General features: G+C 36.7%; 3 protein-coding genes across 6 annotated transcripts; 2 read left to right on the top strand and 1 right to left on the bottom strand.

Annotated features, from left to right (window-relative positions):
• Positions 1–20: 20 nt before the first annotated feature.
• LOC124406903 (vacuolar protein sorting-associated protein 33A) lies at positions 21–3,812 on the bottom strand. The gene is made up of 8 exons (XM_046882576.1): positions 3,597–3,812; positions 3,293–3,486; positions 2,295–2,779; positions 1,931–2,051; positions 1,696–1,856; positions 996–1,544; positions 460–582; positions 21–370 (listed from the first exon to the last, which is right to left on the bottom strand). The coding sequence occupies exons 1-8, from the start codon at positions 3,699–3,701 to the stop codon at positions 282–284; spliced, it is 1,827 nt and encodes a 608-aa protein (XP_046738532.1). The 5' UTR covers positions 3,702–3,812; the 3' UTR covers positions 21–281.
• Positions 3,813–6,570: 2,758 nt separating this feature from the next.
• LOC124406904 lies at positions 6,571–14,642 on the top strand. Of its 4 annotated transcripts, none has more exons than XM_046882581.1 (5): positions 6,571–6,591; positions 11,394–11,646; positions 11,870–12,215; positions 12,968–13,593; positions 13,953–14,642. In XM_046882581.1, the coding sequence occupies exons 2-4, from the start codon at positions 11,416–11,418 to the stop codon at positions 13,369–13,371; spliced, it is 981 nt and encodes a 326-aa protein (XP_046738537.1). In that variant the 5' UTR covers positions 6,571–6,591; positions 11,394–11,415; the 3' UTR covers positions 13,372–13,593; positions 13,953–14,642. The 4 variants fall into 4 exon arrangements, with proteins under 4 accessions (XP_046738537.1, XP_046738536.1, XP_046738535.1 ...); XM_046882580.1 differs by lacking the exon at positions 6,571–6,591 and adding an exon at positions 6,596–6,614 and having other exon boundaries at positions 11,391–11,646; XM_046882579.1 differs by lacking the exon at positions 6,571–6,591 and adding an exon at positions 7,636–8,024.
• Positions 14,643–16,698: 2,056 nt separating this feature from the next.
• On the top strand, positions 16,699–17,757 carry LOC124406905. The gene is made up of 3 exons (XM_046882582.1): positions 16,699–16,955; positions 17,085–17,430; positions 17,690–17,757. The coding sequence occupies exons 1-3, from the start codon at positions 16,725–16,727 to the stop codon at positions 17,755–17,757; spliced, it is 645 nt and encodes a 214-aa protein (XP_046738538.1). The 5' UTR covers positions 16,699–16,724.
• Positions 17,758–18,411: the final 654 nt, after the last annotated feature.

Here is an 18,411-nt window from a genome sequence, read left to right as displayed (position 1 = left end):
TATAATTGAAACATCAATTTATCGAAGATGGCTGTAAACAGAAACTAGATCAATATTACAATAGTCATTCTTGAAAAAGACTTTGTACTATAGTACATTAAGAAATATAAGTGTGTATTAAATAGATTTGGTTGTACACTGAACTTATACCAATATCTATACTTATTACTTATTGATATATAGCACAGAATAAGGTGGAAATGTATATTTAAAACATAAAAATTACGTATGAATAAATAAAATATCCATACTCGTTACTTATCGTACTGTACTCTATGGATTCAGTTCCTTTCTAAATCTTCCATTAATGAAGTTATAAAAGAATTTCCATTTATCAGTTTTGTTGTTCCAACTACGAATTCCACATTGGCTGTAAAAACAGGTATCTTGTTAATGTAACGAAAATTTATTAATTGCACAGAATATTATTTGAATGAAGAACATCTATAAATGCCTTACAATCTTCTTGTAGAGATAAGAATCGCAATGCAGATATCTCAGCGTATGTACAACCACCGATAAAAAATACTAGTACTAATCGTGTTGATTCGGAAGTTGAATCTTCACTGGTTATCGAATTTCCTGTAACATATAAAACGAACATAAATTAGCGGATTCTAAAGGGGGTCAACTTATATTCCCGAGTTTTCAGAAAATTAGTTTTATAGAGTACGAAAACTTCGTCATCGAAAAATTGTCGTAAAATTCTACCAATACGATCAGAAATCTTTAAACCTCAAACTCTAATTTCTTTCAATGGCATCAGTCTGGAGTATAAACAGGTCAAACATGGGATACTTGTACAACACTTTTATTAATGCAACTTATGCAAAAAGGCTGTATTGATAAAAAAATACGTCTGTGATAATTAATAATTTTCTCGTAAAAGTCGACTTCTAATCAAAATTTATGCAACTTGCAACTTGTCGGTAAAACTCAAAGTACATTAATGGTTATTCTATCTACTAATACTAAAAGAAAGAAATCATCCATACTTCTTGCTGCGGTTGAACTCAAAGTTTGAGGATTACTGCTGACAGTAGGACCAGGCAATAGTCCTAATACATCGTTCAATCCCTGCCATCCATTAGGTTGTACTAATTGTTCAGCCAGCCTCACACTTAACGGAGCATAGACAGAATGAACGTAACTGATATCCCTTGGGGTGACTTCACTCTCATCCTCGACAGTTAGTCGTAAGGCTTTCCTCAGCACAGCGTATTGTCGTACAGGCTGTTGGGGTCGAAGCAGGCCAGCTTTTTCTAGGTTTATTAACGTCGGCAAATGTTGATAACCATAAGTCTGTACTATCTCTCTTTTGTAGTAATCGAGTAACTTTGGCTTCAGACCAGAGTTGGTTAGTGATTGAATACAAAGCAGTCTCAATACTTTCAACAATGGTTGCTGTTGAGCTATCATATCCTCGATGTACGAGTTGGGTTTGTCTGTTTCTATACAATTCAACAATTCTTGTTCCGTCTGTAAAGCCTCGAGGAAATTATTTGAGTCCGTAACTTCTTTGATCATTTCCGCTATAGTTGTATCTGCCCAAAAGAAAAAGAAAACGCATCACATAATGCGAACATAAATTTTAGGGGTCACAAATTTATCAAAACCTATTGCATTTGATATCGTTAAATATGTGTGAATGCACTTATCAAGTACATTACATTGATAATAAATTATTTTGCTCACGTCTTGCGAGTGACTGCTTTGTCGCTAACATGTGCGGTAGCCTAGCGACAAACTGTTTTATTTCCTGGACACTCTTGTCACCGTGTCGCTCATCAAATTGTGATGATATAATTCTAGCCTTCCGACTTAGTACTGGTCCTACGCCGTTGAAGTTTTTATCCCTGTTTTAACAAATATTCAATAAGTTTTCCAATGACGATAATTCTAGATGTAAAGAATAATTTGACTCGTTCACCTAATCTCTGCAAAAAGCTCTTCACCAGAATTTAAAATGATTTGTTCCTTTTTATCGAGCGGAAGGACGGTTGGTGAATCATCAGAATCGTGAAATTTTTCAGCGGGCAATTCAACGGTTGCTAGAAATAACAAGGTTTATAATCTGTATACTTTATTTGATAAAGAAAAAATCCTGCAGTAAAACCACAGTAAACCTTCTTCAACATATTGTTTTACCACTTCCTGCTCACTTATAGCACACAAATTGTATGCTTATCTTTACTTGTAATTATGCATTCGTGACCAAAGATGAATGTCAGTAAAGAAAATGTATCAATTACCGGGAAAAACAATGGTCACATGATGGGGATAAAAGAACTTACTATCGTTTATGCCGAATATTTCGTCGATAAGACCTTCGTAAGTCAATTGTGTAACCAAAGGGGAGAGTAGATCAACCGATCTGTCCAACAAGAGAAGATGTTCTATTAATGGTGTTTGAGTACCATCTGTTTTAACATCTTCTTCCTCCCTGTGCAGCCTCTTCATCAATTCCCAAACCTTGTTAGCTGCTGGTCCTCGTCCAGTGACTTTAGGTATTCTACCATACAGTCTCTGAAGGCTCTGAATAGCTTGCGCTACCTGATACAAGCAGGTTGGATCATTTTCTAAATAGAATTCATTAAATGCTCCACTGAGTTCCATCGACACTAAATCAGAATCGAATGGGAATAGATCACAGGCAAATTCTTCGAATAATGTGAAACTTCCATATACTCCTCGGTTTTGCAGCTTTTTCTCACAAAGCAGACTTTTTCGGGGAACGAAAAATAAGTGAAACTTCTTCTGCGGTCTGGTACCTTCTTCGCTGTTAAAACACAATGATTACACCAATATGACATATCGGATAATTCGTAATTGTATCAAATATATCCATATAAACATCGTACTCTTTGATTTCTACCAATGATTGTTTTTTTGTAGTGATAAAAACTTTCAATTATTTGATAAACATTATATCTGAACTTACAGTAGAACTTTTCTGTACGTGAAAGTGATTTGCAGATTTCTTCCTATGTGGAAAGAGATATACACTTCGAGATGCTGCTTATATGTCTGAGTTAGATGAATGAGAAAAGAGACGAACATCACTGACCGTGATCAAGGAAAAGTAGAAAGACTTGTTTTAATTTTGCTTTGATTATGGGACTCTTACGAAATTAGGTACCAAAGTTTGAGGAGTTCTACTGTATTCGATATTACTAGTTAAGATTTTTGAAAAGCGATCAACTCTGTTTCTGTGAGTTTTCGATTAATCCTTATCCCATGTTAGGGAAACACTTCATTATTTTGAAAGGACTGCGTTACAACTACAACTTACCCGTGAACTTTCTCAGCGATTAAATCCATGAGATGCAAGTGAGGTCTTGTGATAAAAATAACATTAGCAACATCTGTAGGCTGAAGTCTTCCACTGCAGAGCGGAATCACTTTGACGACGTCGTGTTCTTGTCGTAGATTGGACTTTCCAACCACGCCAATCGGTCCTGCCAGGGACTTGTCGCATATAATTGCCTTTATGTACCAAGCAGAAGAATATAAATATTTTCGTCACTAAACAACATAAGTAGTTGGGATTCGTGGGATTATAGATTATTGGGAAGTAGGTGTCTCGGTAACTTTACCTTCGTCCCGTCACATTTTTCTAGCAAATTTAGCAATTGTTTTTTCGCCTGTTCTTGGACAAGGCCGATGTTCAATTTTCCGCTCGACAAGTGTGCTGACGACATTATTTATCAGTGGAATACGTCTACAATTCTTCTGAAATGTAACATTAGTTTGAGGTTATGTTGGAATTTGACAGATCACAGGCAGCGGACGCCTTTCAGTCCACGTGACGAAGCGTGGAACAAGCCGAAATATTCAAATAGAATGGCGCGAATTTACTTCCTCTGCATCTCGTTTAACGAGATAATCTCGCTTGCATTATTTAAATATAAAATAATCGTTGTATTAAGTACAGCTAGCTGAAAACTCAGATGATAAAGAAAGTAGAAAGGACGATATAATTGGTAAGAAAAATGCGCGAACTATAAGTTAATTGGAAGGTGTTCGCGTGACAGTCTTGTTTATGAACTGCAATTAATGACATAGCAATTGTTGCGACAATCACAGTGATAGAACTGTTATTACTGAACATAATTTGCCGACAATTTCCGCGACTACGAATGGGGAACCTGTGAAAAGATCTTAATCTATCTTCGCGAGTTTCATGCATACGCGGTTCAAACATGCCCGCACGACTGTCTATTTATTACGATCAGTGTCACGACGGTAGACGGTAAAAACGCAGCGAATAAAAGCAGCGGATAGTTTCAAGCAATTTCATTTCCAAGTAGGCGTTTAAAACATAACGGTTTCCTCAAGTAAGAAGTCGTCTATGAGCCTTTAGTCGTTTAATCGCGGCAATCTGATTCAACGGAAGTTGTTTTCTACCTTGCAGGAATAAATACCTTTGAGCGAAGAGATATTCGAAACCTGGCTATTGGTCGTGAATTGAAAATTTTCGAAATCGTATTAATTTTATGTTACTGCAGTTGGAACTACATCGGAAATCAAGCTGCGAGAAATGTATTGCATATATTGACGACACATATAATTATATTCAGACAATCCGGTTTTTATCCGATGTTTCTATAGGGTGTATAATGATCGGCTCAAGATTTCAGGAAATTGCAGAAACAGGATGAATTGGATTCGAGCCAAGTAAGTCGTTGATGCTATTGGAGCGATCCTTACTTGTATCGTAGGTATCGACTTGTTCCAAATGAAGTCATTTAAGCTTTTTACAGGATTTATACTTCATTTGTGATGTGAGATGCTTACATACAATTGTATTTATGCACTTACATATGCAATGTATGTTACAAGGTATAATTGATGTGAATTATCAAAATATTACCTAATACTAAATCTGTACGCGTACTGCAAATATTTACAACTCATTATTTAAGGTGAGGATACGTAATGAGTTAGAGTTATACACACCAATGATTAGAGTGAATACATGGATGAAATTGACGCCAACATTGTGTAAATTTAACGGTATATTTTAAGCTAGACTTTACTAATTTCTGGTCACCATCCGATACCGTGTTAACACATTTTCAGTCAATCATATTCCGTACCACCATTAATGATATATTTAATTTACAATTTTTCTGGTGAATACGTTAACTCTAAAGGCTTAATTTTATTACACGTACCTAACTGAAAGTGCGAAATAGATTACGGAAGTACAAGTAATATTTAAGGGTGTATGTGTATTATATATATATACCTTTAAATATCATTTGTACTTCCGTAATCTATTTTGCACTTTCAGTTAGGTACGTGTAATAAAATTAAGCCTTTAGATTTAATATATTCACCAGAAACATTGTGTGTACATATATATATGCATATGTATAAATATGCATCTATGTATAGTAGGTTTACGTTGTATACAGAAGAAATTCCATATTATAACAGCATCAAAGAAATGTAGGCTGATGGATTTCTATAAAAGATAGTAATCGTTGAATTATCTAAAGAATGCTATATTTATTTCATGCATTCCGAGGTCTGTTATATCGGAAGAGTCTGAAAGTAAAAGGTTGCTAGCCTTTTCTCACCTGTTCGGAAGTGTCCTCGCTGATTACAAGAAGCGTATTAGTCATCGATGAGTGGTTCACGTTTCCTCTTCACCGCACTATAATTATACTCGTATAATATAATCGCAGTATAATGCTTGACTCGTTTTGATTCATTCGAATGAATATTTGAATGAGCCATTGCAAAGGTATTCTCAAAATACTCGAGCCCCTCAAACCAGTCGGTATTAAACGCTAAGATTTTCTTCAATTTCAAAGCTTTCTTTCTTCTTAATTTACGTTGTCTATACGGGGTAATAGGTCAGTGATCCCTGCGGCTATAATACTATACTCACCACGCATCAATAATATATTGGTAGAATTTTTGCAAATATTGATTCCTCGGGTTTAAAAACATATTAAACGCATATGTAATAAAAAATGTTCGAGAAATCATTTTCAAATTTCGAAATCCTTATCCTTAAGGGGGTGTCTTAGTCGATTTCGACGTCGACGTATATATCTCCAAATATAGAAGTTACGTTCCCTAAACGCGAAAAATGGCATGACAGCCCCATCCTACACGCAATTCTGCCCAAAAAAAATTCTGACATATTTTCATTTGATGGAGCAATAGATAAATGGCATAGATACTACGTAATCACAATAGTAAATTCATAGAAAGCATGCCATTTCTTTATTTCTGCATCAAATGAAAATGAATTGGAGTGTTTTTGTTTGAAATTGCGTATAGAATGGGGCTGTTAAATCCGTTTTCACGATTGAGATACGTGGACTTCAATATTTGGAGATATATACGTCAACGTCGAAATCGACCAGGGCACCCCCTTAAAGAGAAAGAAATTACAGTTATACAATACACTGTAGGTGTATTCATGTGGGCCCAAGGCCCGCTGTCGTCTATATTATAAGTCGACTGGTTCAGGGTCTTGGCAAGAAACGTATCAAGAGACAGTCTCGAAGTCTCGGGAATCGAAGTGTCCGTGGACACGGTTATAGACCCGTTTTGCGTATACCTATACTAAAGGTATGGATACACGAAACCTCGTAGTGGTTTTAGCATAAGCGTTCGCGATAGATTTCGGAGTCTTTTCCTCCTCAGTTGTACATGAAAAATCAGATTTTGGCGTGAATCCGTTAAAGTAGGCGCCCATGCGTATAATAGTTGCGTCTCACAATCATCTTTGAACCTCATATTTATGTATGCATGCCTGCGAGATCGTGCGTGATATGGAGGTAGTACGATAACTTTATGCATTATTGCATGTGATACGCGTAAGAGACGCTACTGGTGTGTGTGGCGAAGGGGATCATTAAACGGAGCGACTTGCCGGCAATTAATGTGCAAATTTATGGCAAGTTTCGTGCATTGAACTGGAGACATAACAGCTCTGTAGTATACAATTGGCTGTAAAACGTACGAAAACAAAAGCGCTCGTGACTGTTAGACTAGGCAAGAGAAAGTGCAATGAAAATATTGAGGGATATTGAGGAACGACTTGAGCGCTTAATTGTTTTATACCTCTCATAACCAGCTGACCAAACTACGTAATTAGAAATTATAAAACCAGTTCGAGTTATTATAACCTTTGGTACACAGAATCTTGACTTTGACTTTCGCTCCAACGAAGAAAACGAGAAAAATGAAGAGAAAATTTTTTCAGTTTTGTGTCGAAAATAAAGATGAGAACAAAGGGATCATTATGTATTTGAAATAAGTTCAACGAACTGAGAAAATGCATGGAATGTATCAATTTTTTGGAAAAAAGAGTTGCTTAGTCCGTCAAATAAACTCGTATATGCGTATGACACCTGTTAAAATAATAAAGGAAATGACTGAGTTTCAGACAATTCTGAACTTGCGTAATAACCAGTTTTTCCTCAAAAATGCAACGTCAAGAACCTCAACCTCACAGTTATTCTCCAGCCGTAACTTACGTAGTTTCCTCTTCGAAAATGAAAATCAACGACATGGAGTTTGGATGATCGTAAGAACTTTTTGAGGTGTACCTAATTGGCTCCAAGCTTAGTCACCGTTGATTCATATAAGCGGGTTGTGCGGCGCTCTAGAGGCCTGCTAGACTTGAGAAAGACTATCAAGTAAAGGCGACGGGATCAGTTTTCAGTTCTTCGTAGTCCTGCGGGGAGTGCGTTTCCGGCGGACTTGGTTGGCTGACTAAAAAGACGCGGTGGCGAGTCTACCAGGCGTGTCATTGATAATCCGAGCGAATCTTCGCCGATTAGAAACTGATAGAAATTCTGTGAGAGTGCCAGTGGTTATTCATAGGCCTTTCGCGGCTTTGCGATTATAGCAGTGTTTCATTCGAACCAGAAAGACGCCGCTCCGTTAGAAAAATACAGCTAATCTGCCGGTGTTGCATGTTCATACCTGCCCGTATGCGTACATAGGATATATTTAAATTACAATATACATAAACATACATAGATACTTCATTTGAGGTAAGTACTGTCTATTCGCACTTGACGAGTTGAGATTGCTACCTTGTGAATTTTAATCGTGCTTATGCTCAATTTTTAGCTATAACTATTCATTAGTTTGTATAACGAATTGTTTGTTAAAGTCTGCATGCAAACAAGAGCGTCTGGCTGGTCTGTCTTTACTTCGAAAAACCGGTTTCCTTACTGCTCCGTAAGTGATTCATTGTGCTGCGGTACGCGATGCGGAATGCAATATACACACTTCTCCGGTTAAAATTCAGTGCAAATTGTTTACCACGTAAATGATTTATTGGTTAACGTACTTCCGACGCTTTTCGCTGAACCGTTTCCAACACTTTTACAAGTTTGCTGTAAAAGGCATGCTGCGGGTGCTTCTACCGTACGAAAGCGGTGATGAAATAGACTAATCCTTCGGCTTTATACAAGAATGTTGTTCGTACCGTTTTTTTTCTATCATCATTTTTACGAGACGCGAGAAATTTTAAACACCGTAAATGTAAAATAAGATTTTCTTTTCAGGTTGTTTATGTTGTTTCCTATAGTGAAAGAAAATCGGCTAATATTGCCAGAAAAACAACCACAAACGACACCTTGTGGGCGCGATCAATTTACAAATTATAGTAATTTTTTCGGGTTATTTATGATACTTTCGAGGCACTGCCCACCTTCAATCGTGCGTGCTTAAAAATTTCACTGAAATTCAGTAAAGCCGTTTGTTGTCAATAATGTTAATACCGGTACAGATCAATTAGTGTAATCGAAATCCTACCTGTGAAATTTTGAGTGAACTAAAAAATGAACGTAATTCCGAAGAGAACAAGAACAAAAAACTAGCAGCCAATTTGTAAAACTGTATTCTGTACCTTATATCTTTCGTTTCAAATTCATTGCAGTAACAGGTGTTTTAAATTCATGTATGATCTAAATACGAGAAATGATTTTTAAAAGAGTGTAATATTTCATAAAATCATAATTATAGTTTTGAGCCATCGGTGAATTTTGAAAACACAAAAAATAATGTGATCATTGTCATTTTCGTTTCCTTGCGTAGAATAATTTTTTGCTCACACACAACGATTATTCACAAGTACGTATTTAAGTGTGCCAATTTCTGAATACATAGTCCATTTTTGATAGACTGATTTTCTGAAATTTCTCACTAAAAAATGACTGCTTCCGATCGCGTTAAAAAAATGATCGAAACTGGTCATCCAATTTTGCGACTGGTTCGGTTGAATTAATTGGTAGACAATTTTCTGCGGTGAAAAAAGCTTAGGATAAAAATGCGTTCCCGAGTATATTACATAGAATCGAACCCGGAACGTGAACAAGAAATTCTCACTATGGGCAGGGTATACCCGATGCATCACGATCGCGGACAAACGCCTCGTTCTAATGACCTACTCCTACATACAAGAGTGGTAAACCTGAGTTCAGTAGTGGCCAAGCGTTCCCGAAGGCTGGGTTAGTTGTTAAGTCGGCTTTGTTACGATTGGCTTGTACTTTATCCTGCGCAAGAAGTTTAGTTGAGGATTAATTAGTAACGAGTCAAGACTCAAGAGTTTGCATGTACAAAATTTGGTGCGTATTTATTTTGGATATTTAGACCTTGTCCTACATATATATGTACATTATTTTTTATCATCTGCAATTCCCACTTAAAACATGAACCAAATACTTACAAGAGAAATCGGTAAAGGTGAAACTGCCGGGTTCACCGCACAGTTTCTTTTTACAAATAAGACAACAGTATTTAACACACAAATTCTGGAGTTGTAGGGATTCGTGTATGCACTCGGCAAACTGTTCAACCTATTTTGCATTCAATATTCAAATTTATGCGACGAGTATACCCTCCGCCGAAATCGGCTCACCGTTCAATAAAACACTTTTTGTCTTCGAATGAAAGTAACTCTGTCTAAACACTCTCGCAGCGAGGTTAATTTACACAGTTTATTGAACATGAGGCCATGTTTGGTAACTGACTATAATAATTATAACCGACGAGGTTTTCTCAGAACGCTATTTTAGATTGTTAATACACGCGAGCATGTGATCGGATTATCATCAAGCTTTTTAAAAACAGTTCTATAATTAATCTACAATTGGAATTAGACAGCTTCGTATGTCACGTGAGAATCTGTTTATATTACAAGAACTCATTTATTGAATTTTAACCGACAATTTATAGTATATATATACACAATAGACATACTACTCGGATTTTACGAAACATTCACGTGTCGTTAAACTTTGGCTCATTGCATACAGCGGAGAAATTTCATGTAATTTGTTATTCCGTGCTGCACCACTGCATAAGTGATGTGGACATAAATACCTACTTTTACCCTGCTCCTTGTTTTTTATACCAATGTGTATTACAACCACTTTCGTGGATGAAATGGATCGAGAAATTTAGCAAATTGCCAGTCATAAAAAAATTCGGGCTTGAAATATCGGAATTTAAATTCTGTGATTTGGATACACGGCTCGATTTCTCACGAGATGACATTAAACTTGACCGTCCAGCGTTCAGACCGTTACTACTAACCATAAACATGCAGGATTACGAAAAACGGTTAATGGCCATAAAACACGAGTCGAGAAGCGACGCTTGGAGTCAAATTAAAATTAGATACTGTTATACAGGTTTGTAGGCTTCAACTCTCAGGGCACTTGTAGGGATAATTTACTTAGTTTTTACACGGCAGCAATTATTCAATAAAATTTTTCGTGACGTTTAATCAAGTACCATTTATACACGCATTATATTATGAAAGCCGCAATATTTCAACGGGAATGTTTAATTTGCTACAGCTGTAACAATCATTTTCTCGGAGAAAATTAATGAGGTTCCTTCTGCAGTCTCTTTATTGTTATAACTATGTGACAGTCTAAATTCAATCTCTCCCGCACCTTTCTAATTGACTTCTTCCGGTACGGTGACTAGCGGAAGTTGAAATTGTAATTTTTTTTTTCTTCTTCTAAATTTGAAAGCAATAATTTACGGTCAATATACCTTTCTCCTCAATAAGGTATTTTACTTGTCGATGTAGAACATGAATCCTGATCGTGAGAACAATTATTGTCTCATTGCTTCAATAAATATAGTGATTACTATACACGCCGCCTGGACCAAGAACAAGATCGTTATCGTTATAGTTGTAATTATATACCCCCGATATATTGCAATAAAATTCGTATTGGTTAATAAACACCCCATCTATATAGCATCATTTTACATGCAAACGATTTCTCATAAATTATAAGATGCGCTCCAATGCTTGCATGACATGTGTATTGCGAAAATTGCATTGCAGTAACTCTGATGCACTAACTAATAACGTACTATCCTTCGGATTGTTCCAGGTACACTCGAACGGTTAAAAATATGTATCAAGTGGCTTTTCGCCTCGTTATATTCGGGAACCTCTTTTTTTCCGATGTCCTGGGACATGGAAGACTGATCGAACCTCCGTCCAGAGCCTCTATGTGGAGATACGGATTTAACACGCCACACAATTACAATGACCACGAGTTGTACTGCGGTGGGTTCAGCCGACAGTGGAATCGTAATCAAGGAAAATGCGGAATATGCGGAGATCCGTGGGATGTGAAAACGGTATGAAAATCACTACGTCGAAAAGTGCTTATCGAGAGTTGAGTGGATATGTTATCCGCATGTTTTTATTTTCTTTCAACAAAACGGGGCACGTTTGAAGTTGGAATTTGATTTTTGTTAAAAATTTTACGACTCTATTTATTCAATTAATAAAAGGAATATGATGATTACAAAGTAATTTGGCAGATGGTATCGTTCACTAATCCATTTACGATAATTGCAGCCTCGACCACATGAAACTGGTGGGAAATACGGCAACAGTATAATAGTACGAAAATACCGTACAGGTTCCGTGATCCCGGTACAAGTGGAACTGACGGCAAACCACCATGGATACTTTGAGTTCCGTTTATGCCCTATGGCACACCCAGGCACCGAAGTGACGGCCGAGTGCCTGGACCAGCATGTTCTTATCGAAGAAAGTGGAACACCTAGATACTACCCTGGTCCTGGAAATAAAATCTTTGAAAGTCACTACAAACTTCCAGAAGACGTGACGTGTTCTCAATGCGTTTTCCAATGGAGATATGTGGCAGGAAATAACTGGGGAAAATGCGATAACGGAACAGGTGATTTTAAATTGTCAATAAACGTTTTCTCAAGCCGTATCACGAGTGAGCGTGGGATATAAAAAAGTCGAGAATTCCAACAATCCTTACGATCTATTTATGAGAAGAATAGAGTGATACAATCAGAATTCATGGCTATAGAATATTTCATGTTTTTCTTGAGATTTTGGCTGCACTTTAGTAACTGAGATCCCGTTTCATTATTGAACTAAATTTGACCTCTTTACTGACGTTAATCGATGTGTAGAAAGCGGTATTAATTATATCATTCGATGCCTCCTCAGACTATAACGTTGCGTAATCATCGTATTGTACTACCATAACTGACCGAAGGGTTGGTAAATGGTCTTGCATAACTTCATCGAGTATCATTCGGCAAGAATAATAAACAGTCTTACAAAGAAAACGAGAGGCAAATACAGATATGAAGTATATAAATGTGGTCAGCGATATTTGAAGCTGACTCATTTTTGTACGGTAAGGTTCATTTACAGGTTCCCAGTGACTCTCTTATTTTTTAGAATCGAAAATGAAACGAGCTTTCTTTAGATAGAAATTTGACGAGTCTATGACCAACGTATCGTTTCTTTCTCTTCTGCCGCTAGTCACTGGCACGTTAAATTTGATTAGAAAGGAAACTTGTTCGAGTTTTTATTCGAAAAAAACAGCGAGCCACTGAGTATGTACCTGTTGATGAAAATTACTGTACAAATATGCAATCATAGCATGTAACACGTGGATTTTCGTTACAGAGGCTGTCGGCTGTGGTCCACAAGAGGAATTCAGAGCTTGTGCGGATATTTCAATCGGCGACAATCAAGCTGCGCTACCTCCACGACCAATTATACCAAAGACAAATGCAACGGGTGGAACTTCGACTACGAAACACGCTCAACCTACATTGCCTACAGAGCCTTCTCTGGTGTCTGATATATCAGGACCTTACTGGCTGGTCAGTTTGGTCATTGCAGGGACGTCGTTGCTGGTTATATTAGCTGCGTTTGCGTTGTTGTACGCGTACTATTATCACGCCGGAAAAGCCAAGCAGTGGTTAAGGGCTGGAAAGTTATTAACACCTGACAATACAGCACCGGTTGCACCGCCGAGACAGAGGAAACATCAAAATTCGATTTCACACTTGCCTCTGGATGCTTAATTCGCGATAAGACATATGTATACGAATTAGTGTGGAATTGTTATTTTATATCTGCACTGTTATAGAAATCGGTGTGAGATTTAGACAAAAGCTCCTGTCTGAGGAGAAACTTGTTATGTACGTATGGCATATGATTCTGTTGTAATCCGGGTTTAAGAAGCAACTGAATGATGTGCTCGCGAATAGTTTTTCGATCTCTAAAAACACCTTCAAGTTAAGGGGGTGCCATGTTCGATTTCGACTTTGTCGTATACGTATATCTCCAGATATCGAAGTCCTCGTAACTCAAATGCGAGAAGGGCTTAACAGCCCCATTCTCATCGCAATTCTGAACTAAAATATTTGAACATTTTTTCATTTGAGGCAGAAATATAGAATTGGCACGAATTCTACGAGTTTACTATTACGATTTCGTAAAATCCGTGCCATTTCTTGATTTCTACATCGAATGAAAATCTATTCGAATGCCTTTGTTCAGAATTGCGCATGGAATGGGGCTGTGAAGCCCTTTTTCGCATTTGAGGTACGTGGATCTCGATATTTGAAGATATATAGGTGAACGAGAGCATCCGCTTAGCAAGAGATAGAAAAAAATATCCAACATCGCGAAGAAGCTAATTTTGGTTGTTATAAAATTACAATTCGCAGGAGTTTTCTTTATGTGTTAAATAAGCCTTAATTATGACTAACGCGTGATGTAACAATAATCTTAAATCGACTGATTTTCATTGGTTTTTTTCACTTTATAATTTCTCTGTATTGTTATGCTAGATCCTGTATATACAATGTATGAATATTTGTCAAGTAAAATTATTTATTTTCTAACGTGTAAAAATTATTGGCATGAGCTTCGAAGCATGCAAATTACCCCAAAAGTATTAACCTACGAATACTTGCCTTATTACGGCGATGCAAATTATTTCAAAAATGTCTAGACACATGTGACTAATAAGTTTCTGGGAAGAAATTGTTTTACGCGACTGGACTACGTCAATCAAAGTTTACGTACTCTTACCACCTAGCAATTCCTTATAATATTAAGTTACTTTTAACCGAATCTGAAGAGTGCATGGATTATACTCCTACTTTAAAGTATGAATGAAGTATTACCGACATATGTTTATTATTTAATTGATTTAAAATGTTGAAAATTTTATTGTAAGGGTTATATAAAAAAGTGATTTGAATAAAAACAATGACTTCACTCTTTCTTACATATAATAGTTTGATATTTACAATAAACTCAATTTGATTACAGGATAAAGGTAATAAATGGCCAGTGAATTATGCGGAGTAAATTTCAGTCTTACAACGAATAATGCTTCGTGATAGAATAATTCTTTATGGTTAAAATTTTCAGCAAAGGGACGACGTGCTTTTCAAGCGTAAGTGATTGAAAGATTGGACATCTTTCATTATCATATACATAGGCATAGAAAACATTCCTTGAAATTGCCGAATATATTTAATCAAAATCATCGTTTGCCTGAAGTATTCATCAGTCGAATAAAGTGAATGGCGTTACACTTGTCAACGTAAATTACTGCTTTTTTTCAACCAGATAACATTTTCTTCAATTGGGGAAAACACTCGTTTCACCATATTTAGCTCGGTCAGATAAACGTCGGTTGTATGAAAAAATCTTACTCCCCATATTATGAGCTTGATAAATGTAATTCCCATTTTCATCTCTGTCTTCCGGTTTATTTTACATACGCAGACTGATGAGGAAAGTCCTTTTTTATAGGTCAGGCCATTTTCTCGGATGTTGAGATATTTCTCAGTGCAGAGCACGGTTTTTCCGGTATTAACTTGTTCCATATAAAAGTGGTAAGCATCCTTGTATGTTCTTCTACGAATTCACCGTCTTGACAGAAGCGGTGCAATACCGGATGCAATAAAATTTCGTAACCAAAACATCCGTTTCCGAATTAGTGTCACATGCATTTCAACCTCGCCTTCAACGATTGATGTTTTGTGCGCCTTTGTGCGTTTTGCTGCGAATAATTCTTTACATTTTGCCACTGATAAGATAAGATCGGAGATGTATGAATAACGCTTCCTCCAACAAAAATATGTTGCAAAACGTGACTAACGATAAGTCAGTAGCGGTATGAAGCAGAATTTATAAATATAACAAGATTAAGAAAATCCCAGTCCCCTGTTTTTGATTGTATTTTCTGTACATAACATGTGCAAAGAAAAAAAAAACTATTCGTCACTATAGATAAAATCTATTAAAGTTTACAGCTTCAAATGACATCAATAAATAAAAATTCAAGTACATAAATTTAAAAACAAATCAACAGGACAAATCAAGATAAAAAGGAACATACGCGAGTTTGTTTATTGAAGACAAGACTGTGTGATATTAAAACATAAATTTAAAGTTGACAAGTGAGTATTCATTTTTATGGCGAATTGAAAACATTCCGTAATCATCCATTGACGTTTAAAAGATATTCACAATCACGGGAGACAATGAAAATGTGGAAATACATGTGGTTATAAAGTTACACTCGACGAATAAGGATCGTGCAAAACGCCTCGTCCTAATGACCTACCCCTACATCATACAAAACGGGACGGATTGACCGCAGTAGCAGCCAAGTGTCCCGGTGAGATAGACTGGTTATTTCATCAAGTTTGCTCCGATCCACTTGTGTTTTACGCGTATATGTCGAGCAATTGAAATAGTTAAGAATCCTCTCTCAGAGTTTTGGCAATTGAGAATCGATATCCCTGATAAAGCGTGGTGCTTTCTAATTGGCAGCTGAAGATTGACAACAGAAATTTATAGATCTGAAGTTATATAGGGTAAGTGGATATGTTTCATTCTTCTTTAGAATACCTTCAACTAATTTCGCAGACGAATGTTACAGAGGATGAATCTGTCAATCTGGAAGAACATTTGACTTGTTTGATGTGCGAAATTCAAATTTACGATGTGAATTTATGAGCCAACGTTTGAATTGATTCGAAATCCATTGGCTCGATTCTTGATGTTCTAATTACGAGAAATGTTGTAAAATCGCGATTCTGTTTTAAGCAGCTTATTACAGCTTCGGCTACTTCTAGTCGTACAACTGTATCATGGGTATACCGAACGTTAATCGGTCACAAATAAATCATCACATTGAAAATAAATTCGGATACCTAAAATAGTGCTTCAACCTGTTAAAAAATCTAACCAAATCGTTGCGTGAAATCAGAGATTTGAAATTTGGCGTGTTGAATAGTATTACTGTACGGCAACGCGGGAACTCATGGGATTCTTGTCCTCCGATATAATATCAAAACTTTCAACATATGTACTAAATTATTGTTTCAGGTATCCTTCGACAAATAAAAAGATGTATTACTACCTGTTCCAACTTCTCATACTGGGTAATGTTTTACTCACCGAGGTATTGGGACATGGAAGACTGGTCGACCCTCCGTCCAGAGCGTCTATGTGGAGATACGGGTTTGATAATCCACGTGATTACGACGATAACCAGGGGTATTGTGGCGGTTATAGCATACAATGGGGCGTGAACAAGGGAAAATGCGGAGTATGTGGAGATGCGTGGAATTTGCATGAGGTAGGTTTTTTATCTGCACAGAAATAATGGTGTAAATAGTATTAAGGTATATTGAGAACCATGTTAAACAGAAATTCACAAGAAGAAGAACGTTCACTAAAATCTCTAATTTCTATGCAACATTTGCAGCCTCGGCCACACGAAACTGGAGGAAAATATGGCAATGACATAGTGGTGAGGAAATATTCGACCGGTTCTATGGTTCCGGTAACAGTGCAATTGACAGCGAACCATAAAGGATACTTTGAGTTTCGCGTTTGCCCTATGAATCGACGGGGGGTAGAAGTGACGGAGGAATGTTTGAATCAAAATGTTCTTATCGGGATAGATGGGGAGGCCAAGTATTACCCTAAGCCTGGACCAGGATTCGCTAAACTCAACTACAAGCTACCGGATCATCTGACCTGCGAGCAATGCGTATTCCAATGGAGATACGTGGCCGGAAATAATTGGGGCGATTGTGGCAATGGAACAGGTAAATTTTAGACATTTTACTCTCATCAACAAAAACTTCTCTCTAAGAGTTGTTAAAAATTCACTTTTGGTAATGAATTTAGTGGTTTAATTTATTGAAAGTCAGTTTTATAAAAGTGATCACACGTAGTGCGATTACTCTGACATCCGATTCTTCCATAAATTATTATATATTATTATAAATTATATGCAATACACAAAGTATCTGTACAAAAAATTCCCTGAGGTTGACGAAAACTTAAAAAGTACTTTTGTTGCAGGGGCTCTCGGCTGTGGTCCACAGGAAGAATTCAGAGCTTGTGCAGATATTACAATTAGTAACACTTAATGGGCCTGGATCATATACTTACGAATAATGTCTGCATATGGAGCTGAGAAGTTTGTTACCAAAGAAAATCATCCATCACTAGCGAAGCCGTAATTGTCTGATCGTGGAGCAATATGCTCTTATTGACTCTCCAGTTTCTTTATTTCTGGGATATGTTTGCGGATTGTTTTACAATTAGTTGGCCTTGGCACTATTGGTGCGAGAAAAACAATGATATCGAGATATCGTGCCAACTTCAGATGACTGTATTAGCACAGTAACGACAGCATTATTACTGCGGGTTTCGTAAATCATATTTAATTCTTCAGATTTATGCATGTTTAAAGTAGCAATATTGTTATCGGACGTCACCAACAAACGTGAGAATAATCTGGAAATTTTCCGTTTCTAAAATCTTCTCGCAGTGTAATAAAAAGTGTGTCACAAGCGAGGAAGAATGAGTAACAATTACTTGAAACTTACACAAGGAAAGTCACGATCATTGGCGTTTGCGTTTTTTTTTTTTTTTTTGCATCCAAGTTCGTTGATTTCGACATGACGTTATACATGTACTACGGCAATGATGATTCTTCATAACATACCTTTCAGTTTTTCTGTTTTCTTTATAAATGCTCTGTATTCTATTTTCTGTAACTACATACTTATAAAATATAG

Source organism: Diprion similis, chromosome 6 (assembly GCF_021155765.1).
Source record: "Diprion similis isolate iyDipSimi1 chromosome 6, iyDipSimi1.1, whole genome shotgun sequence".
NCBI lineage: Eukaryota > Metazoa > Arthropoda > Insecta > Hymenoptera > Diprionidae > Diprion > Diprion similis.
This window is presented reverse-complemented; position numbering and strand designations above follow the sequence as displayed.

Coding starts and splice junctions, on each gene's coding strand:
- LOC124406903 (XM_046882576.1), bottom strand. CDS start 3,701: ATGTCGTCAGCACACTTGTCGAGCGGAAAATTGAACATCGGCCTTGTC. Junction 2,780..3,292: donor ATCGCTGAGAAAGTTCACGG/GTAAGTTGTAGT, acceptor GTGTTTTAACAG/CGAAGAAGGTACCAGACCGC. Junction 1,545..1,695: donor AAAGCAGTCACTCGCAAGAC/GTGAGCAAAATA, acceptor TCTTTTGGGCAG/ATACAACTATAGCGGAAATG.
- LOC124406904 (XM_046882578.1), top strand. Junction 11,647..11,869: donor ATCCGTGGGATGTGAAAACG/GTATGAAAATCA, acceptor CGATAATTGCAG/CCTCGACCACATGAAACTGG. Junction 12,216..12,967: donor AAAATGCGATAACGGAACAG/GTGATTTTAAAT, acceptor TTTTCGTTACAG/AGGCTGTCGGCTGTGGTCCA.
- LOC124406905 (XM_046882582.1), top strand. CDS start 16,725: ATGTATTACTACCTGTTCCAACTTCTCATACTGGGTAATGTTTTACTC. Junction 16,956..17,084: donor ATGCGTGGAATTTGCATGAG/GTAGGTTTTTTA, acceptor CAACATTTGCAG/CCTCGGCCACACGAAACTGG. Junction 17,431..17,689: donor CGATTGTGGCAATGGAACAG/GTAAATTTTAGA, acceptor CTTTTGTTGCAG/GGGCTCTCGGCTGTGGTCCA.